The 22,309-nt window shown below is 39.1% G+C and overlaps 4 protein-coding genes across 4 annotated transcripts; 1 reads left to right on the top strand and 3 right to left on the bottom strand.

The window, feature by feature from the left end:
• Window positions 1-1,030: 1,030 nt before the first annotated feature.
• Window positions 1,031-8,160, top strand: eif6 (eukaryotic translation initiation factor 6). The gene is made up of 7 exons (XM_005813575.3): window positions 1,031-1,107; window positions 1,210-1,383; window positions 2,948-3,033; window positions 3,110-3,285; window positions 4,521-4,697; window positions 4,774-4,958; window positions 7,826-8,160. The coding sequence occupies exons 2-7, from the start codon at window positions 1,277-1,279 to the stop codon at window positions 7,833-7,835; spliced, it is 741 nt and encodes a 246-aa protein (XP_005813632.1). The 5' UTR covers window positions 1,031-1,107; window positions 1,210-1,276; the 3' UTR covers window positions 7,836-8,160.
• A 365-nt stretch (window positions 8,161-8,525) lies between these two features.
• On the bottom strand, window positions 8,526-13,763 carry map1lc3a (microtubule associated protein 1 light chain 3 alpha). Its single transcript, XM_005813576.2, has 4 exons — window positions 13,609-13,763; window positions 12,178-12,233; window positions 10,554-10,660; window positions 8,526-9,662 (listed from the first exon to the last, which is right to left on the bottom strand). Exons 1-4 carry the CDS (start codon window positions 13,646-13,648, stop codon window positions 9,500-9,502), a joined length of 366 nt encoding a protein of 121 aa, XP_005813633.1. The 5' UTR covers window positions 13,649-13,763; the 3' UTR covers window positions 8,526-9,499.
• A 392-nt stretch (window positions 13,764-14,155) lies between these two features.
• Window positions 14,156-17,511, bottom strand: LOC102228081 (dynein light chain roadblock-type 1-like). Its single transcript, XM_005813577.2, has 4 exons — window positions 17,268-17,511; window positions 16,979-17,054; window positions 15,749-15,916; window positions 14,156-15,662 (listed from the first exon to the last, which is right to left on the bottom strand). The coding sequence occupies exons 1-4, from the start codon at window positions 17,268-17,270 to the stop codon at window positions 15,619-15,621; spliced, it is 291 nt and encodes a 96-aa protein (XP_005813634.1). The 5' UTR covers window positions 17,271-17,511; the 3' UTR covers window positions 14,156-15,618.
• A 574-nt stretch (window positions 17,512-18,085) lies between these two features.
• LOC102228332 (dynein light chain roadblock-type 1) lies at window positions 18,086-21,897 on the bottom strand. The gene is made up of 4 exons (XM_005813578.3): window positions 21,792-21,897; window positions 19,340-19,415; window positions 18,888-19,055; window positions 18,086-18,529 (listed from the first exon to the last, which is right to left on the bottom strand). The coding sequence occupies exons 1-4, from the start codon at window positions 21,792-21,794 to the stop codon at window positions 18,486-18,488; spliced, it is 291 nt and encodes a 96-aa protein (XP_005813635.1). The 5' UTR covers window positions 21,795-21,897; the 3' UTR covers window positions 18,086-18,485.
• Between the last annotated feature and the right edge of the window lie 412 nt (window positions 21,898-22,309).

Below are 22,309 nucleotides of genomic sequence, written 5' to 3'. Positions count from 1 at the left end.
ACTAGTCAGAGTGATGCCTCTTACGCTCTTCTACTGGTCTTTATTGCACCGAAGTGAAAAACAACAGGGCACCTTACGTCAGTGGAAGAGCCCTCTGTGATTGGCTGAGAGCGAGCAGCGTGAAGCTGGTTGCTATTCAACTTATTAAACAAGAGGAGCCGCTCTGATTGGATTTATGGATTCACTCACTGATTGTTTAGAAAATACAGTCTGGAAATGTGAGAGCAACACCTGCTGGAGACAAACAGGAGCACAGGAACCAATAAAGTAATTTTAAAGTGTGAATCAGTCAGGAACTGGAAAACCAACTGGACAAACAGATGACAGTTAGCAGATAAGCATCTGGAAAGTCTGATGTGGATGTAGTTTGGTTTCCATGGAGACCAGTGATAGAGGCATGCAGTAGAAGTGTGCAATCTGCATGTTTTGGTATCAATCTGATGCAAAGTAAGTGCAAAATCAATATATAAATTCAGTAGTTTATAACATGACAAACAGAGACAGTAGAAAAACAAAACAAATTTTTCCTAAAAAAAAAAAAAAGCAATATAAATATATAGAGAGTTTTAGATCAACTTAAAACAGATTTTTTTTCTTTGACAGATTTGAGAAATTACAATGTAAAAATAAAATTACATTTCAAGAAGGAATCTGAAACTAATCGGCCCAATGCTGACAATGACTTGGTATCGATGTTATCGCTACAATCCTGGAAAATGCATATAAAAAATAAAGAATATAAAAAATAATATAACAAATAACTAGAACAATATACATGTTTTAAAATAGAATAATTAAAATTACTTTACATTTGTAAGTGATGTAATGAAAGCAATAATGAAATTAATATATGCAAATTAAAAATACAAAACACAAGGATTCTCCGGAAACAAATGGGCAAAAATTACTCGGAAATAAAACTATAGATAAATAAAAAGGAGACAAATATGAAAATCTGAACCTTTAAAGAATAAAATAAAGAATATCTCTGTGTTTTATAACGGACATACCAAATATTTGACTCGTAGCACATAAATAGTTCGACGCACCATACGCGCTACGTCACTACGGGAACCCCGAAGCGGAAGTCAACACGTGGGGTTGAAGGTAGGAGCCGCCGCGAGCTAGCTTAAGGTTCATATTAGTTCCCAGAGCGCGTGAGGCTGCTGGATCACCTGATAATAACTTTAATTTCTGCTCCTGTTTAAGAAAAGAACGGTTTTGTTTCTCCTGGAGCTGAACGTTCTCCTTCTCCCTCCTCCTCCTCCTCTTCATCATGGCTGTCAGAGCCTCCTTCGAGAAGAACAACGAGATCGGCTGCTTCGCCAAACTCACCAACACCTACTGCCTCGTGGCCATCGGAGGCTCCGAAAACTTCTACAGGTGGGTCCCCACCTGCCGCGCACGCGCTTCGGTTCTGACAGCAGTCAAACATCTGGGCGAAGCGGCTAATCCCGGAGTTCTGACTGGGAGGCAACAACAGACTAGCACCAACCAGCAGCGGTACCAGGTGACCCAGCTGGGCTGAACCAGAGCAGAACCCAGTTCTTCGAGCTGTCTGGGTCAGAACTAGACTGGATCAGAACTCCTGCTAACATCCAGAACCTTTGGCCCCGTTCAAAACTATGATGAGAGGCTAACTAGCCTCATTCAATTCAGTTTGTTTACATAGCGTCAATTAATAAATGTCATCTCGATGCACTTGAGCAATAAAAGTTTGTATGCATGTGGTGACAGTGGAGAGGAAAACTGAACAAGGAGTACGGTACTCTCTCGTTCACCCAGGGCCTGGAGCTGGCCCCTGGGTGGGCCGGTCTCCTGCAACTTTTTATAAACTAATTATAAGTAACTGAATCTCTACTTCAACACACCTGAGTAAAATAATGAGGTCATTAGCAGGACTCTGACTGCACTTAGGAGGTGATTCAGCTGTTGGATTAAAGTGTGTTGGACCAGGGAGACGTCTAAGACACCACATTGCAGGACACCGGCCCTCGAGGACCAGGATTGCCCACCCCTGATCTGGTTGAAAGTAAAAAGTCCTCCAGGAAGGAATCACAGGCACATCAGAAAAGTAACTGAGAGAAAACAAAGGGTGAACAGCAAATTATGGAAATCGGAGAGTAGTAGAAGAAGAAAATGAGAAGTGGTCAGTTTGTCCTCCAGCAGATAAGCCACATAGACGGATCGGAGAATTGTTTTTCTGGACTGGATCTAAAATTAATAAATTCATTTCACAATAAAATTTATTTACTGTGAAAACAATAAAAGTGACAATTAAACTTCAAGTGAAACAGAACTATGACTCTTCAAAAACATCCAAATATGAGTTTTCAGGCATCTGGTTTTATGGTCTGATTTTTATTGCTAAACTGCAGACGGAAGCTGTATTTAATAATAATTTCTAACTTTTATTAATATTTATTGATTCATTGGAGAAAACAGTAAAAGTAACGATCTTGATGATGATGCTGGGTTTTATTAGAAGTTTTTTATGAAAAAAGTTCCGGTCCAGATCTGAGTTTTCCTGCAGGAGGAAATGGCTCTAACTGGACGATTCGGAAGCTCCTATTGGTCCAAAGAGCAGCCAATCAGAACTCATGGTGGTAGCTCTGCTAGTTTGCAAAATGGCTACAGCAAAAGTTTGGAGAAAACACCAGAGATGGCTAATTGTTCAATAATTAACGTTTTTAAAATGGTTTCTTGCATTGAGTATTCACTACTGAATCAGTGTTTAATCACAATAATATACGTTTTGAGTTCTTCACCTAAAAATTAACCTGAGTATAAAAAAATTAAAACTACTACTATAACTAATAAAAACTAGCAAACACTCTCTTATAAACTAATTATAAGTAACTGAATTAGAAAACAAAAAGTCAGAATGAAATAAAACTAAACTATAATGAAAACGTAGAACTGCTGTAACCCTGGTTTGTGTTTTCAGCGTGTTTGAAGGCGAGCTGTCAGAAACCATCCCCGTGGTTCACGCCTCCATCGCCGGATGTCGGATCATCGGCAGGATGTGTGTCGGTGAGTGGAGCCTCTTCCTCGTTACAGTTCCCTGGTCTGCTAACGAGCCTCTCCTCTTCCTCCTTGTCTTCATCAGGGAACCGCCATGGCCTGCTGGTGCCCAACAACACGACTGACCAGGAGCTGCAGCACATCAGGAACTCCCTGCCGGACGCCGTGCGGATCCAGCGGGTCGAGGAGCGGCTGTCTGCGCTGGGCAACGTGGTGGCCTGCAATGACTACGTGGCGCTGGTCCACCCGGACCTGGACCGGGTGAGAGCCGGTCCTCGGGAGTAGGGCTTGACAATATGACCACAAACCGTACCAAGATATAAGGGTTCTTATCAGTTAGGATCAATAATTATTGATTAGTTTTTGGTCTTAAATATCTGAATTGCTGCCAGACTGGTGACGTAATCTTTCCTGTTCCACAGTTTTCACTCCACACTGTTGGCTTTTATTTTTAAGCAGTTATGAGGCGAAACATGAAACTGCTGCTGCGCAACTTACTCAACAGGTTGTTGCTAGGTAAAGGGTGCTAGTTACCTAGCACCCTTTGGTGGCTAGGTAACCACAGAGTGAGTGAGAGAGTTAGTTGATTCCTCCAAACGCTAACCCTGCTTTGAGAGGGTTAGTGGCTAAAGTCTTTCCTCTGCCTACATTCCCCAGAATGCTGTGCAATTCTAGATCGGAGTTCACTGAAATTATACATAGTCCCCGTAAATCTGAACAGAAAGTTTTCAATGCCACTGAACCGCCATCTTGGTAGGCAAGCGCAGCATGAAGCGTAGATGAACCCAACAAAAAGAAACGTATTACCAATGTGCAAGAGAAAGACATAGCAATAAAAACTCTGCTGTATGTAGATCTGTCACAATAACAAATTCTTCTGGATGATCATTTGTCCCAGAAGTTAACATGGTCTCTTATTAGACCATGTTTAAATAAATATAATGGTAATGGCATAATAATGCAACAACCCATTCTCAAAACTTAATAAACTTTAAATTCTAATGAACATTGAACTCTGGAACTGGAAGACAATTTAAATACCCAAAATAAAATAAACAAAACAACCAAACAAATAAAATAAATTATTAAGTCTCTGTAAACAAAATTACCCTCAAATAAATGGCTAGTTGAGACCAAAGCACCAGGCTGAAGACTTTATCGTCCTGTTTTTGGTAGAAAGAGAAAAACGCTAAGTCATGCAAATGAAAGTTATTGATATTGTTGTATTTTATCATGTGATTGATTTATTGCTTATTGTGACAGGCCAAGCTGTATGAGAGAGAGAATGAGATTTAGTTACGGTTACCTACCAAGATGTCCTCCAGCTACAAAGTTCCCGGTAGTACGATGTCACATGAGAACTATGTATTGAATGTTATATCAGACGTATTATCTGTCGATATTGATCATGTTTCTATGGCAATATATATTTTTATTGATTTATTGCCCAGCCCTACTGATGAGTTACTCCTCCATGTTGTCCTCCTCTACCTCAGGAAACGGAGGAGATCCTGGCCGACACGCTGAAGGTGGAGGTGTTCCGTCAGACGGTGGCTGAGCAGGTTCTGGTCGGGTCCTACTGTGCCTTCAGCAACCAGGGCGGCCTGGTCCACCCCAAGACGTCCATCGAGGACCAGGATGAGCTGTCGTCCCTGCTGCAGGTCCCCCTGGTGGTGAGTCCCAGTCCGCTGGCCCGGTTCTGGGCTCAGTGGAACCAGAGCCGCTAGTAACAGTGGGTTTGGTGTGCAGGCCGGCACAGTGAACCGGGGCAGCGAGGTGATCGCGGCGGGGATGGTGGTCAACGACTGGTGCGCGTTCTGCGGCCTGGACACCACGAGCACGGAGCTGTCCGTCATCGAGAGCGTGTTCCGGCTCAGCGAGGCGGCGCAGGCGTCCGCCATCGCCACCAGCATGAGGGACTCGCTCATCGACAGGTCAGGCCATCCACACTTATCAGATTCTTGTTTTTAATATAGATCAACTTCGTGTTCCTTTTATTGCAATAAATCTCAGTAAAAACATTGAAGATTGGAGCAAAATGTTGAAGTTTAAACTTGGGACTTTAACATGTTAAAATTTTATGCAGAATTCTTGGCATTTTATATTTTCAGTCAACAATACAAAGTTACAACTTCAAAAAGTAGAAATACCGTCTTTTTTTTTCTCATATACCAACTTAGAACAGTTTGGGGGAGTAAGGGTAAAATAAAACACTGATATAAACATCTGTATTATTTAGACTGGAGTGTCCAAACGTTTTGCAACAAGAGTCACAACTCTGAAATTAAAAGCAGCTGCAGGCTGCAAATATAAATTAATTCATTTTGATATAAAAAAGCAAAACCAATTCTATTGTTTAAAAACATATTTTAAAACCTACTAATTTATAGATCATTTTTATATTCTAGGCTATAAGAACGCAATATAAATTCCTCTTTTTCTTTTAAAAACCTCTTATTTAGCAAAGTGTGGCCCAATTTTACTTTTGACTAAATATCAAAGTAAAATGAAAGGAAAAATGTGGTTTATAAAAGATGAATAGTTTGTGTTGTTTAAGTTTTTCATTTTAGGATTATTCAAATTTATCTGCCGTTTCTTCACTTTCATTTGTTTTAAGCCTTTCACCATCAGTGTGACGAAATAAAACTGTGCTATTCTTGAATTATGGACAAGGGCCACAGATAATGATTTTAAGGGCCATATTTTGGGGTGAGAAACACGCATACCAAAAAGCACAAATAGGCTGATTAATACAACATCTCTACAAAATCTGGCCCCATAAATGAATAAAAAATTTTCTTAAAATGGATGGAAAAGGTAATAGACCCTTTTCATAGTGACGTCAGACAATGGCCGCCATAACTCAAAACTGGGTATCTTTACTTCCGGTGTGATTTTGCCTTGGGAACCAAGCTGAAAACTTCCCGCATTCTCATAATCTTAAGGATATAATAAAAGGTAAGTTTAATAATAACAGCATTTAAGTGTTAGATAGCTGTTACTAATCATTGTAAAGTCACCATTCTCTATCTGTGTGTAAAATAAACAGCCTCCGATCGGAGAGTAAACCACCTAGCAGCAGCTTTAGCCACATTTAGGAAAAATATACTCTCTGTCAGCGCTGTAACGTTTAGAGGTTCACTTTCTGTGTTTTATAAAACAGTGTTTACGTGCTAGATAACCGTTAAGTTTAGAAAAAACAAGACAAAAGCCACAAATAACAGTTGGGCTTGACGATATTTCTGTTTTTCCAGCAACAAAATGCGCATCTCCATGCACTGTTCATGTTTCTGTCACTGCTAACTGTCACAGAGTCTCTCCCAAAGACGCAAAGAAGGAATAAAAATAAATACACAAGAAAATATTAATGTGCAATGATTTGGATAAATAACTTTAATCTGATTACTGGATTTGAAATACGAACTCGTTAGATTATTCGTTACCGAAAAAGTGGTCCGATTAAAGACATTACAAAGCAGCGGCGGCACCGGACATCTCTGCTTATAACAAACAAATCCCTATTTTATGGGATGAGTGGCAACTCCAGTCTATAATTTAATAATCTGATCAAGATTAGAGCCTAAAACGTTATAGTTCAAAAACAGTAAAAAGTTCTGGTTAAGGAACAGTTATGTCACGTAGTTAGCTAGCTAACAAAATTCACTAATGCTAAGCTAACGGTTACGCAAAACAAAAATACCTACCTTCATAGTCAAACAGGTATTGTTCGGTGAAGAATTTGTAGCCTTTGTCTAATTTAGATTTTTTTGTCAGAGAGAACTGGTTTGCAAATCGTGATATATCTTCAAATCTTATTTTAGGCAAATGTTTTAGAGACTGTGTAAACTCCATGCTCCGGTGATCTGTCTGATCAACATATGCTGTCAGATTTATACATCTCTCTCTCTCTCTCTCTCTCTATATATATATATATATATATATATATATATATATATATATATATATATATATGAAATAGACAACTTTATCATTACTTACTATGTACACCGGAACTAAGGATACACAGCTTCGAGCCAAAACGGAAGTTGTGTGACGTCATGTGAAAAGGGTCTATTGCTTGTATATCTTATTTACAATGTCTATCCAGTCTGAAAGTGTGGAAGCAGTAAACGTCTTGCAGGTTAATGTAAAAATTGTAAATAAATATTTATCAAAGAAAAAACAACACATGTCTGACTTCCGAATACATAAATACTTACAATGAAGAATATCTTCCCACGTATGAAGCATAAAGTCCATTTGGAGCCGTTTATTTTCTCTGCCTAAATTCTTGGTTCCCATGGTTACCAGAGAAGTTTACACCAAAGCTAGTTTGCTGCTAAGAGCTCTCACTCTGTCTTTTTTTTTGTTGCAAATACGACAGACAGTAACACAGATGTCACACTGTTATTAAATTTCAAATCTAAACTTTATCCATTCTTAGCATAAATTTAGTCATACAATTTGCTAACTATGAACTTATTTACATTGGACCAAATGCCAACACTTTTTCACCAATCTGATGGCTGGAGAACAGATTAAAATTTGTTGTTGTGTTCATATCTATTTAATCAATAATTTAGCGGCAAGATGTTTGAATTGAAAACGTTGCTTATTTTGTTGATTAAAATGCAACCTCCACATGCTGAAACTGTGATCTGCTCCACCTACATCCCAAACAGTCTGGCTACAGCTGAGGATCTCCTGTTTCCAGACTCAAACAGCCATGTTTTCTACTATAACCAGCTGGATTATTCTGGTTTATTCATATTTAAGTCTTTGATTTCCTGTTTCCCCTCAGCATGGCGTAAGAAGCTGCTGCCTCAGTTTGCTGCCATCACGAAGCTCCGCCCCCTAAAGCAGCTGGACCTCATTCAGAAACATCTCCGCCTTTTTTCAACCACATTAACCAGATCAGAGACGTTGGAGCCTCCAGTCAGGAGGAGGCCACCTTGATGAGCCGAGACTCATTCAGATGAATCGGTCTGCAGGTTTCTAAGCTGATTGGACCTGGATCCACTTTCTGATTCTGTCGGCTCTGCAGGAGGAACAAAGTGCAGAAAGCTGTGTTTCTGTCAGGAGACACTCAATATGTTGGATGTTTTATGTGTAAAATAAAACTGACTGCTCTCTTTTCGTCTGACTGAGTGTCCTTTATTGCATTTTAATCAAATGTTTTGGAAGAATGACTATAAACTGGCTTGTTTTCAGACTAAAGTTATTTTGGTTTTCTTGCATGAAACAATTTCATTTGAATAAAATTAATCCGTTTTCAAGCAAACACAGATTCATGCATTAAATTTTGTGCTAAAATTAATTGCACATTTCCAGCAAAAATTTGTCAATATTGGGCTTAGGTGATACTAACGCCCACCTGCAGGTGGCAGTATTTCTCTGCTCTAGGTTTTAAGTGATCCAAGACTGTCAAATTTGGTGGCGCCATCTGCTGACCATAGCAGGATCTGCAGTTTTGTGTAAAAATTAAACCTCCAAACATTACATAGCTTTCTATGTTTTTATTTATTTACTGGCAAACGCTCTGAGTCAACTCGCAGCAATGCATCTATGTACACCAGCTGAAAACAGCGACACCTGGTGGAAGCCTAGAGAAAAACACGGTGATACAGGTTGATTATATGACGCACACTTTGCTTTACATACATATGTTAATGTTTTTGGTTTGAAAAAAAAAACATCTAATAAAAACTTTAATAGTTAAAAGAAAACAATTATTTATGGCATAAAATCTGTTAACATTTCTATAAAAAAGTGAAAACATGCAGGGTTTGTAGTGCAGAACCAAACGTTTTCTATAAATTCCTGCTAAAGAAGGCAGACTGGGAGAAGTACAAAAAAAAATGATTACAAACAACCTAAAAGAAACGAGCCTCATTTTACTGATTTATGTGCAAAACAAAAAGCTCATTCAGTTCCTACATTAAACCGATTTCTCTGTTGAACGTTGTAGTGTTTCTACTGACCAGCAGGAGGCGCCGCCCTCCTGACCTCTAACAGTGGCTCCTTCTCCTCCTCCCTGAAGCTGCAGCGTCACTCTGCTCTGAACACTAGGAACTACGTCCGGCCCTGAATGCAGCGCGAGGCTTTCGCTGCTCCTGGGAATCTACGGCGCTAGAAGCTGGGATGTTGTGCTTACGGCTGAGTGAGGGCGGAAATATTGCACATCGGGGTCAAAGGTTAAGCTCCATGTTGGCTGTAAATAAAACTAAGAGTTCAGTTAAAAGGGGTTGAAATGAGCCAGAAATGCATGTTTAGTGTTTGAGACGACACCTTTACATTCTCTAACGTGATTGGTCAGTTTGTGGTCTTTCAAAATAAGAGCTCTCTGCCTGTGTGTGGAGAAACAGCAGAGCGCACTCTGCAGCCGTCTGCAGCTTGTGTTGAATGAACTGAATAAACTAAAGAGTCTGAAGGTGGAGAGGACATCCCATCCTCCTCGTCCTCCTCCTCTTCCTCCCTAGCAGCCGAAGGTCTCCTGCGAGGCGTACACCATGTAGAGGAAGCCGTCCTCGTCCCGCTCCTGCTCGTAGATCTCAGAGATGGGGGTGGACACGGACACCATGCTGTGCTGGTTGACCAGCAGGAAGAAGGCCTGGGTGGGGTTCAGCTGCAGCCGACGCCTGGCGGGGAGGAAGAGGAGGAGGAAGAGGTTGAACTTCATCACTTCATAATGATGCTAACTTCCTGCAGCTTCACAGTAAACAACCAGACTGAATCCAAACCTTCATTATTTAATGACAAAGCAATTTAAAGGCAGAAGACGCTGAAAATCCTGAGCAGGGAGTTGAAAAGTAAGGAAAGTATTTTTTAATAATCATCTTCAACTGTGACTCAGTAGCTGCGTTTCCAACTGTCATACAAGGGGCAGTATTCTGTGCTTTCCAGGTATTTTATAGAACAAGAAAGTAACTATGTTACCTAAAAATGCTGAATATAACAAATATATTAATATATATTCTTGATTTAGTGCCTTGAAATTAGACCTCTGTCACATTCAGAGGTGGAACAAATTTGGATTGTTTGGCAGTAAACAGATCATAGTTTGGACTTTCAAACTGCTTGAAAATAGTAAAAAAAAAGTCAGGTTGGGTTGGTGAGGTGTGAATGCTAAGCTAACTCTGGTCCTCTAAACCTTGATCTGGGTTCGGTTGAAGCGAACTCCAACCGCTAAAATCTGACGCCTCCATTTTTGTTTCCATTTAGTGAAGAAGGAAGTTGCGCTCAGCGTCTTCAGAGGTTTTTGTATCGTTTCCTTCAGTGGTTCTTGGTGCAGCGCCCCCACAGGTCAGGAGGGGAACAACTTTTTCAATTACTTTGAAATGTTCGACAGTGCAGTGACGTTTTCTCTACTTTCCGTTTTGCTATGCCGGAGTTCAGTGTTTTCATCATCAATCTTTAATTTCACTAAAGTAAATGAATCCATGTTTGACTAAAACAGTTTCTGTGCACCAGGACAATAAAAACCAGCTGAGTTTTAATCTCAGTGTTCTGGAGCAGCAGACGATGTTTACCTGATGATCTTCACCAGCTCACTCATGTTGACGTGATCAGGAACCAGGAACTTGGTCTTGTCCAGAACAGGAAGTTGTTTCTCCCCCTTGTACCGCTCGATGATCACCTACAGGGGGTGAACAGGAGCAGGAAAGATCCTGACAATTCAATCCATCCAGGCAAATATTCACAGCAACTTTAAATAACACTTCTTGCCCATCAGTAGAGATTATAAGAAAAGCTTCTGGTCTGAATTATAGAAGCAGTTTTTTGCTTATTAAATCTGTAAATAAAGAAAATAAATGTTCGTCATAAAATAAGGCAAAAAAAAAGTTTTTACCAAAGTTTTTTCTCCTTTAAATTGACAGATTTGATAAAATTTATCCTGTATAATTAACTGAAAACCAAATATGAGGATGACATTTTTTCAAATTACTCCTTAACCAAAAGGAGAGACTGGATCGATGGATTTACTTTTTTTTCCTCTCCACTGTCGCCACATGCGTGTTCAGTCAGAGGCACCGCTGTACCGTCAACGACTCAATACTCTGCTGGGTTCCAGTAGATAGGAACATTTTAATTGTAATAATTAATTAAACTTGAAATTTACTTATCTTTTTTCACCTCAAGACATTATTTGTGAATCATTGCTTAAGAAATATACATATCAATTTCTTTTTAAACAATAAATAATCTAAAACATCGATTAACATATGAAAGGCTCCGCCATTTCTGCTGGACTGAACATCAATACAGTGTAGGACTAATTAAACAATTAATAACTGGATGGAAAAAAGTGCTTAATAGGACATTTATTCACAGAAAGTGAACCAGGTGAAGCTAAACCTGCAACTAGAGGAGTTCTGGGTAGAACAGATTTACAGATAATTCCTTTTTTATCGCATAATCAAGTATCTATGTTACCTTCAGTTGTTATAAAAATACCAAATATAAAAAATATGATTTAAAAGAAATTTGATTTCGGAATTTAATGCCGTGAAATTGGGAGTCTGTCTCTTTAAGAAGCTCCTGCTCTTTCAGGAAGTCATCCCATCATGGCTCCTCTATTAACCCTTTAACGTTTTTACCAGCGTTGCTCTGAGCAGCAGCTCCTACAATGAGCTCAGCAGTTCCACCAGGTCTTTGCTGATTGCTCCTGGAGCTGCACCTCTAAGGCGGGGCTAGGTCCAACCGAGCGCTTTGCACAGCTGAATGGTTGCCATGGCAATTAAAGAAGTTCTCAAACATATATGAAAGAATCAAAGCAACACTGCAGGTCTGTTTTTGATGAGAAAATAACATAACATGATGTAAAGCTAAAAAAGTTGATTTTACACGATACTGCCCGTTTAAATGCTGAATGTTTTTATTTTTGTGCAGTTTTTGCTTCATTACTGCTCTGACTGTTTTGTTCTTTCAGTAAATGGACTTTTTATGGTCTATTTATGCCACTTAATGGTTTATTGATTACTAATTTAGTGTCAGCTCTACTTATGTCCTGCGTTTTCAGCCTAGCTTAAAATGAGGAGTTTGACTCCCTGCTGCTGAATCAGACGGATGCAAACGGACACTTCAAGGTTCTGTTCTGATTCCGATCAGACGGCCCGATTCAGGATCAATTCGAGAGGCGAGATGAGGACTTACGGGAATCTTGTTGGGATGCTGCTCCCGGATCTGCTGCACCTCTTTGCACCGATCGGCTGCGGATGGAAAGCAGGAGGGGTCAAACCGAGGTTCTGAGCCCAGTAGAACCATTAGAAACATTTCAGTCAGAACCAGCTGCTTCCTCCTCAGAACTCATCAAACCAGTCAGAAAAAACTTAATACCCAATGCCCCAAAAACACATCAGGCTAGGGTCAAAGGTCAGGAAAACTCTGGAATCTGAATGGGCTCTTTGTTCTGGTTCCACTGCAGTAGATTCAGGTGGGTCGGATCAGAACCATCAGATTAATATGAATAGACAATACATCTGATAGAATATTAAATAATTTCACTGAACTCAATTTCCCAGAACCGCAAAGCATTCTGGGAGATGTAGGCAGAGGAACCCTTCCCACTGCTTGATGGGATAAAATCAGGATAAATTCTGGGTTTATTTTCTAAATTATTAAAACCAGGATGAAAAATAACAAAAAGTGGAAAAATAAACAAGGAATTAAACTTAGAAATAAATTTTAAAAAAGATTGTTTAAATAAAACTAATAAAACTTGAATTAAGTGAAGAACAAAAAATCTGAATAAAATTGGGACCAAACTACATTAAACCGTAAAAGTGAACACACACATTAAACCGAGCCGTTCTGACCCGACCCGGTCTGTGGACGCTGCCAGGTCCAGTTTTAAACCCAGATGGGATCATTTAATTTTATCCCAGCAAGTAAACAAACCGCCTGGACTCTGGACCGGAACCTGGATCAGCTGTCCAGCCTCCATGTTCCTGTCAGCTGATAAAACAAAACAAAACACAAAAACAAATTAGCATCCTGAACACAGACACTGAGGCGGTTCTGCTGGGTTCTGAGTCCCGTTCAAGTCCGACTCTAAAACCAGAGTCTAGCTGACCTTTAACCCTTGCAGTTCCTCCGGTTCTGCTGTTTTCCTCTGGATCAGGCCCATTATGCAAGTATGAGAGTCTGGGCTCCTCCCAATCCGAACTGGGCCCCTCCACCAGAATCGGATTACAGCCGGACCACAGAACACGCGTGACGGGATCAAGTTTCAGCACATGTTTTTCCCCTCCCCAGTAAACACTGAGCGGAACCAGTGGTCCAGTTGTTTTAGCCTCTCTGGTTCTGGTGGTACCGCTGGGTCCGGGCCTGGTGTCATACTGACCCAGATGGCTGTTAGCCTTCAAACCGAACCTTAAAGCACCAGAACCCATTTATATTCTCTTGTGCTTTACGCTTAAAACGGTTCTGGTGGTTCATTTGGACCTCCGGGGGGGCTTTACGCTGAGTCCCCGCTCAGCCTGGAGCCTCTAACGGCCACAGCAACGCATCCCCCCCGGCCTCCAGGCTCCCACCACCGGGCTCGGGCCCGCCGGCCGGGCTCCGGGCTCCGGGCCGCCGTCTTACCGAAGGTCCTCCGCTGCTTGAAGGGTCTGTCGGACGGCATGGCTGCTGCAGATGGGTCCGAAAGAAGGGGCTGTAGCTCGGCGTCCGCTGCTCTCCGAGGTCCGTCTGCGGATCAGCGGCTGCTCCGGACAAACAAAGCCTGGAAAGTTGTGATGTCATCAGTGGCTCTTAAAGGGGACGTGCATCTTTTATTCCTGGAGGATGAGGTGAAGTCCAGCTGCTGCCCAAGCTTTTCTGGGGCCATAAAGTAGATTTTCACTTGGGGTCCCCAACCCAGTACATAGATCTCATGTCAAGTCACACTTATGTGAATTTGTAATTGACAGTTGCTATGACAACAACAAAGCCACAAGCTTAGAATTAGCTTTAGCCTCGTGTCTGTCTAACTTATAAACTATACAAGTACATTACATCTATTACTCAATTAGTTTTTGAGTACTCCACCCTCGTCTATGTAATACTAAGGTAAATGTCAGTGAAATTTACTGTAGTACCTACTGCGGAACTAGCAAAATTATCTTAGCTAATGTAGCTTTTATCTGCAAGCTAAGACAGATATGTAGCCTATATACACTTGCTCTGCCAGTCGGCAGAACCTTGTAATCCACACAAAAAGTTTGTGTGTCCTTTACAAATACTTTTAAACACTGATTGTTTCAGGCTGCGAAGCTCACCATTTGTGTGAACTATATCATGGTAGGAGATCAGAGGCAGCTTGACATATGACATATTTCCCTTATCCGTACAACATGGGTCAATCACAATAGCAGCCATTTTGTTCATGTTTTGTTCTTTTTCTCGCATATTGGTTAAGAGTGTTCACATATTTTCTTTTTGTTGGTCTGGAAGCCATGGGTCCGCTATGCTTTGTGCTATAGCAGAGCTTTAATTCCAGCTAGTGGTTCAGACTAATTGGAATTACATATAGATATGTTACACTTAACTGTTTACATCCAGAAACTTTGCAGACACTTTGCAAAACAAAGAGGATTCTTTTACTTCCCCTCCATAGATGAACGGCCACTGTAGAACAAACCCATTAACAAAATGAAACCTGGAGATTATTAATTTAGTGCAGCGCACCACAGCAAAGAGAAAAATAACGCAGAAAAACTTTTGACGATTAACTGAAAACCACTCTAAATAATAGAAATGCTAGACTGGACTTAGGTATATACAAAGAAAGTTCTGGAAGAACATCATCTGGGAGGCAAGCGGTTGCTCCACTATCTCATAGGCTCTTCAACCAACTTACATGTTTATGGCTGCAATTTACTTTTTTCCTTCCAAAAATCTCCAAGTTATGCAGTAGAATATGAGATTTTGTGTGGTGCATCTTATAGAACTATTGTCAGATTAATGATATCAATGGCTGTTGAAATATATCCAGTGATGCATAATGTCCAATTTACTGGATAACCAGTTATCTTTTTCTCTATATTTAAAGCTGATATTTATAAAATATATGACTAGATGTATTCTTGAGTTGTTACTTGATGTTCCAGTATTTATTTTACCTGCAAAGTTCTTCTACTCTAGAAAGACTGACTGGATACTCCTGAGATGCTCAGCATGTTTTTTTATCTGTCAGCCATCTTGGATTTGAGAAACGTTTGCTGCACATGCAGTGCATGGCCAGTAGTTGGCAGTGTATTACAAAAAACTCCAATATAAACAGAAGAGGATTAGAGTCTGAAAAGTTGCTAAATAGGAGCAAAGTGGATAAATGGGCAACAGTGCTTTTTTCGTCTTGACCACGCCCCTCAGTGTATCTTGGCTCCGCCCACATTACAGGAATTGTTCTAAATTTGTCTGGGGGTGGGGCTTAGTTACACTTAAAAATACAAATCCTCTGGGAGCAAAATTTATTAATCGCTGCAAAGCAAACTAGAACAAGAACCTGGGACAAACAAGATGTACCATCTTTAAAGAAACATTGAATATTGTTGGTGTGGATGATAAAATATAAACTTTCAATAAAGATTAAAGATTGAAAAAGAAGAAGCAACTTCAGGGTGCAGGCTTCTGGATCGCAACCATGAAATATTCCTTATCTGTGGAGAGAAAAGCCAGAACCCGGAGGTTAATTCCACAGATCCGGACCCAGTTCTGATGGCTCAGAATGGCGTCTGGACCTCACCTGCAGTGATGATGATCTCGTTCTTCTCAGTGCGGACCCGCAGGTAGGTGAAGTCGTCCGAGGGATCCATTTCCAGAAGCATCTTCTTGGCCTTCACCAGCAGGGGTTGGATCAACGCCACATACTGGACCGTGTGCTGGTCTTCCAGAGTGGACCTGATGGCGATTCCTGGTCAGATCAAATACTCACGCAATCAGATTACACACCATGAAATCACATGGCAATAAAAACCACTACTTGCTACATTTTAAATGTAAAAATTTAGACTTTTTTTCTTTGTCAATGTCTCTTTTAAAGAATTTTGACATTTTTCAGAGAATTCTGGATATTCTTCTCAGAATCCCAAATTTTGACTTTTTCACCCTAAAGTATAATTCCTCAAAATAAAACAATAGTTGTTCTTTTTCAGGGTTCTTATTTTAATCTCAGAATCCTGACTTTTTTTTAGTATCCCGACTTTTTAGGGAATTTCATCTTTTATTTAAAAAAAGAAGAAAGAAAAGAAGAATTCTGCCTTTTTTCAGAATTCTGACAGATTTCTGCTTTTATTTCTGGATTATTAACTGTTAACTATTTTTAGGATTATTAACTGTTTTTACATAACATTTTTCTAAGAATTCTGGCTTTTCTCCAGAATTTCATAGAATTCTAACATTTTCAAAAAGTCGGATTTTTTTCTTAAATGATTTTAATATTTTTTTCCTCAGAATTTTGCAATTCTTCAAACATCTGATTTCTGCTTCCAAAATCAGATGTCAAAATCCCCACAGGATTTTGACGTCACTCTCAGAATTGCGACATTTTTTCAAGCAATTCTGAGATTTTATTTTTTTAATTTTTTCAGTTAACCATCTCCTGTAGCTTTAATCATTCAAAAAGCTTTAGATTTCTGGGTATTAGGTCAGTGTTTTTCAAGTAGGGTGGAGGACTACATATATATTTTTAAACAAAATCCAATCAACTTTGATTGTCTTTTTCTACAGAATTTTGATTTTAATATCAGAATACTGACATTTTTCAAAGTATTCAGAATTTAAAGTTCTTTTTTTCAGTGGTCCCAATTATCTTATGGTATAAAGCACTTCAGATTTCTGACTTGAGTGGAAAGTCAGAAATGTTAAGTCATTGAATGCAGACCCTTTAATAAAGCATTGAATGGAAACCTCAAATCAGAAGTAATCATGAACTCAGCAGAGATAAACAATCATTAATTAAAACTATGAGTTTTACCCTCAGAATTAGCGATGATGACTCCTTCCACTCCTTTTTGAGCCTGGAGCCTCTTCACTATTTCATCAACTTCGGCCTTAAAAACGAGGAACAGTTGGCTTCGTTTAGCTCCGAAACCAACGCAACCTAAACACCGCTGCTCTTTAAACTGCTAACCAGCTGCTAGCTTCTCTCTGCTAGCCGAAGTTAGCATCCCGCTAACCTCCGAATATAAAGCAACACATTCAAACAGGAGGCGATAAAACCCTGAATTTTACAACAAAGAACACAGTGCGGTGTTCTGTCTTACCATTTTAACGTTTAGCTGGAGAAATCGGGAACAAAAGCGAATCTTCTGACATTTAACGGAACCGTTACTGACTGGAAACTATAAGGTTCGATCCCAACGGCTACTTTGGTGTGTTCACAGTCCTGGAGGCGAACCCGGAATTCTTAGCTTCCGTTCGTGATACTGTCATAAAACTCACTGATAAACATAAGAAAAACAGGAGTGGGTATTTATGGTATTGTCTATTATTATCATGGTTAAGTTGTTATCACGATAAGAATTTTAATTTATTTTCACAAAAAATTCCATATAATTGTCAACAACTCCCCACCTCAAAAATCTGCCTGTACTGTCAAGATTGTTACTTTTATTATTTTCTCCAATTTCTGTTCAATGAGACTACTGATAAACAAATAAATTTGAATATACAATTAAATGTAATTAAAAACCTTAATTAAAACTTTCTGTCCACCCCAAGTAAGAAATGTTAACAGGAAACCACAAGTTAAATGAAATATATTTGTAAAATGTCTGAAATAATTCACAAAACTATCGATTCATCGATGATCACTTAATTATTTTCCCCCTGTTGAACTTTAAGCTATTAAATTGTTAAAAAGTCAAATGTTTTCGGGATAAAAGTTTTATTTTCAGATGAGAAAATGTTTGGGAGGAGTCGAGGTGAAGTACAAAGTACCAACTGCCATACATGGTAGTGGCAACATCATTGCCACTATCGTGTGGGCTGTTTAAGAAATTATTTCAAATAATTTGAACTAATAAATCATTTGTATTTCTCTATTCTTTATTCTGATGAAAACAATGAACAGAGAAGCGAATGTAGTGCAGCTCACATGTTTAATACTTCAACATGTTTCTGGGACAGAACAATAAATAACCCAAAGTTTGCATCAAACTGAACCTCTGGAGTTCTAGACGTTCTGGTCCAAACTTATGTTTCCTACGTTGTGCACGTCTTCATATGTGAAATCAACACAAAGACAACAGCAGAGAACTTAGAAAACTAAGAGACGAGCTATCTGGAATGATCAAAAAAGGAAGTAGAGATCTGGACCATCTCACATCAGACGGATCCCCGATCGGTTCAGATTCATCCTTCATCAGTTCTTGTCCTTGTAAAACCAACACTGGGGTCTTCTCTTTCAGCAAAGCAAACAGAAAACAGTTTGGCTGTTTAAATTCAGACAGGAGATGAAGAGGAGAGGAGCAGCAGCAGCTTCAGGCTGAAGGGTTCTGGATGACGATCAGGAAATAGTCTTTATCTGAGGAGAAACAAGACAGAACCAGCGATCAGAATCGGATCGCCGCAGTGAGGCTGGAATCTATGGAGGACCAAACTGACATGAAAACATACAGTATGTATGATAAAAAGAATTATGTATATTTTTGTTTTTCGTTTTGCTTACACATGAATTTTTGTCAAGAAATGTATGTAACAATACATACATTTCTTGTCAAACGCATGTGAAAGAAAAAACAAAAACAAAATCTATATAATCCGGCTCAGAAATCCAGCTAGTGGTTCAGAAATCAGTTTTGGTCGTCCATACGAATCATCAGATACAGATGTTCAACCATGATTTTCTCCTAAAAGCAAATCTGAAGGACAAACTCTCTCACCTGGAGCGATCATGATCTCGTTCTTCTTGGAGCGAACCCGCAGGAAGGTGAGATCGTTCTGCGGGTCGATGTCTCTCAGCGTGCTCCTGGCCTTCATCACCAGCTGGTGGATCAAGGCCGAGTACTGCACCGTGCTCTGGTTGTCCAGGGTCGACTTGACGGGAATTCCTGGAAGGAACATTTGCAGGTCAAACATGTAATTAGATTACAGAGTCGTGCATCCAGTGAAGCATTTTAACGAGTCCAAGTTTGACTGAAATCTTGTTCTAAGATCATTTTAACTAGAAAACACAACATCTCAATCAATATATCAGAGATGTTCACAAAGCACTTCAAAACAGCTTATTAAACTGATTTAAACCATTTAGAAACCTGATAAAGTTTAATATTTATCTCTCTTAAATCGGTAATGTTCTACATTTGTTCTGCATTCTACCTTTAAAACGTTTTACCTTCAGAGTTAACAATGATGATTCCCTGAACTCCCTTCTGACTCTGGATCCTCTTCAGAGTTTCTTCAACTTCAGCCTGAAAATCAAAAACAGTAGGTGGTTTCATTTAACTCAGAAACAAAAGCAAGTCAAACACCACAGATCAGTAAATCCCCCTTTTTCTTCTAAGGGACATCAATAAACATATTTAAGAGGGACATTACTGTAATTATACAACAAATATACAATGTATGTTTCTAATAAAAATTAGTAATTAAGCAATTAAGCATGTGTGTGTGTGTGTGTGTGTGTGTGTGTGTGTGTGTGTGTGTGTGTGTGTGTGTGTGTGTGTGTGTGTGTGTGTGTGTGTGTGTGTGTGTGTGTGTGCGTGTGTGTGGAGAAGAGAAAAAGAAACCAGGAACTGATGATAAACACTAAACTTAGGCCCTGTTTACATGACAATAATCCAACAAAAATTAAATTTTTGTTTTGTTTCTGTTAACATATTTACATGAAGACATTCTAAACAACAAAAAAATCATAAAAAAATATGTTTAAACTATTTAGTCTTCCAAGGTGGAAATTTTTCTTTGACTCTAAAACGATAAAATAAAACTCTTTCATAGAATCACAATATCAACAATTTGTGCATCAAGTAAAATACTTTGGATGCTATAAGGTAAATGTTATCATTTAGTTTGGCTAAGAATAATTATTGCACTATCAATAAATCACTTCTAATAGATGTTCTATAGTTACCAGAGGAACACAATATGAGCTCAAAGTATTACCTACTATTTTACCTGCCATTGAAAGTTTTCTTAAAAGATTGTCTGTTAGTCTGCAGCTCATGTAACCAAATCAGCTGAAAAGATGAAAAATTAAAACACTTAACAGTTAAAACTTGAGATGAGTTAAAACTCAAGTTAAAATGTTAAGTTTTAACATTTTAACTCAACAACCTCTACCTAACTAGAGGTTGTACACAACCTCTGGTTGGGTAACCCCAAGATCACTGGGTCACATTTCTTAAAAATATAGCCAGTGTTTTCAGCAAAACTGAGCTGACTGTCCAGGAATGACCCGAGGTATTTAAAATTAGCCACAGTTTCAACAGGTTGGCCATTGAGTGAAACTAGAACCACTTTCAGGTCTTGTTTATGTCATTTAATTAGCTCTACTTCCTAAAGGATATGAAAATATATGGTGTTTTGTGAGGGACTTTATCTTTTACGGTTCCAGTAATGCCAGAATTAATAAAGACTTTGTGGTATTCTGATATGGTAATTTAATTATATTAGTTGTGTTACCACCCCCACGCCACTAGAGGCAGTAGCAGGCCTGAAAAGATGCAACTAAGGAGCAGATTTAAAATTACACAGACAGCTACGGAATTTGTTAATAACTGTGAGCTGCGCTGAAGTAAATAAAAGAGGGAAGTTCAAATACATGCGGCGAGTGAAAGTCCTTCCTAAAGGTAAAGATGTATCACAGATTTCAAAAGAAAATAAAAACAGAAGACCGCGGATAATATGGGAAATAGCGCCCCCTTCACTTCCGGAGTGTAATGGTCCTATTTCCAAATAAGGTATGAGACTGACAGTGGTCCGTCCCCGCCCCTTTATGTTTGCTGCAGGTCCTTCTCCGGACACTGAGGGAAAACACAAACTATGTGCGTCTGATTAGGGCGCAGTTTGTAAAAAAGTGGGATGACTTTGCTGAAACACGTTTTTTGAGCTTTCACGGTGTCCGCAGTTCTCTAGATAAGAGCGCTGAACAAGCACACGGGTATTTTGCCACCTGGGCGATGCGTAGCGGGGAAGAGACGCTGGAGGAACCGTATCTGAAGGGGAAACACGAATTGTAGTAACACCAGCATTGTCAGTAGTTTCTTATTCTTCTGAGGATTGTAGGAAGCAGATATGTTTTGCGTCATACTATGCATGAGCGAAGGATTCCCTGACAGAAAAGATCCATTTATTCTGTTTACAAGACAACGGACACCGGTACATTTTAGAACCATTGCACTCTGGAACCCGTTTTCAATCTGTACCGTTGTCAGAGAAAACATTCGGTGGTTTCATGTAAATGTACAGTAGAAACGCAACAAAACTCTTCAATTTTCACCAGAAATTGTTGTTGTGTAAACAGGGGCTAAAACAACAATGAAAACAACACAACTGTAAACAACCCCTTTCTGCTAACATTGCTACTACATATAGAAAATAAATATAAACAGTAATACTAAGAATAAAACATTCTCAACAATAAACCAAAGTCACTAAACAGTAAAAACAGTTAAATAATAAGAGATAAACATTTTCTGAACTCAGGCAACGCCCGGCTAGCTTCTCTCTGCTAGCCATAGTTAGCATCCTGTCAAACCTCCAAATATAAATCAATACATCCCCACACGTGGCGATAAAACCTGCTGATATTCATATAAATACTAAATCCAGGTGTTCTATCTTACCATTTCAACGTGTGTAGGGGGTAAATTGTGACAGAAACGGATCCTCTTTTAGAACAAAAGCTAACTGGAATTAGCGGAAGTTAATTCCAGTTGTTAGTAACTAGGAAAAAGCAACTTCCGGTCAACTACGTTAAGATTTTTTTACTTTCTATTTATTTTGTTTTCTTTATTATTACTATCTATAAAAAATTATGGTATAATAACATTTATGCTTTATTGAGAATGTGTTTGGATATGGCGAAATAAAATAGTTCGATTTTTTTCAGACAAATATTAACGCAATTGCAAATATTTTGAGAAACCAGTACTCTTCTGAAAATATATGTGTAAAAAGAAAAAGGTTGTGAAGAACACGAAATCCATTTAACACAACAAGAATGTACAATAAAGTTAGAAAAAACTATATAAAACATATCTAAAACAAAGTAAACTAATATTCTTCTTTTCCTTTCGACGTTTTTCCTTCAGGGGTCGCCTCAGCGAGTTATCCGTCTCCATATAAAACATTTGTTATTAAT

The sequence above is a fragment of the Xiphophorus maculatus genome, chromosome 20 (genome assembly GCF_002775205.1).
Source record: "Xiphophorus maculatus strain JP 163 A chromosome 20, X_maculatus-5.0-male, whole genome shotgun sequence".
In the NCBI taxonomy this organism is placed as follows: Eukaryota; Metazoa; Chordata; class Actinopteri; order Cyprinodontiformes; family Poeciliidae; genus Xiphophorus; species Xiphophorus maculatus.
Note: the sequence above shows the minus strand (reverse complement) of the source record. Positions and strands in the feature narration are given on the sequence as shown.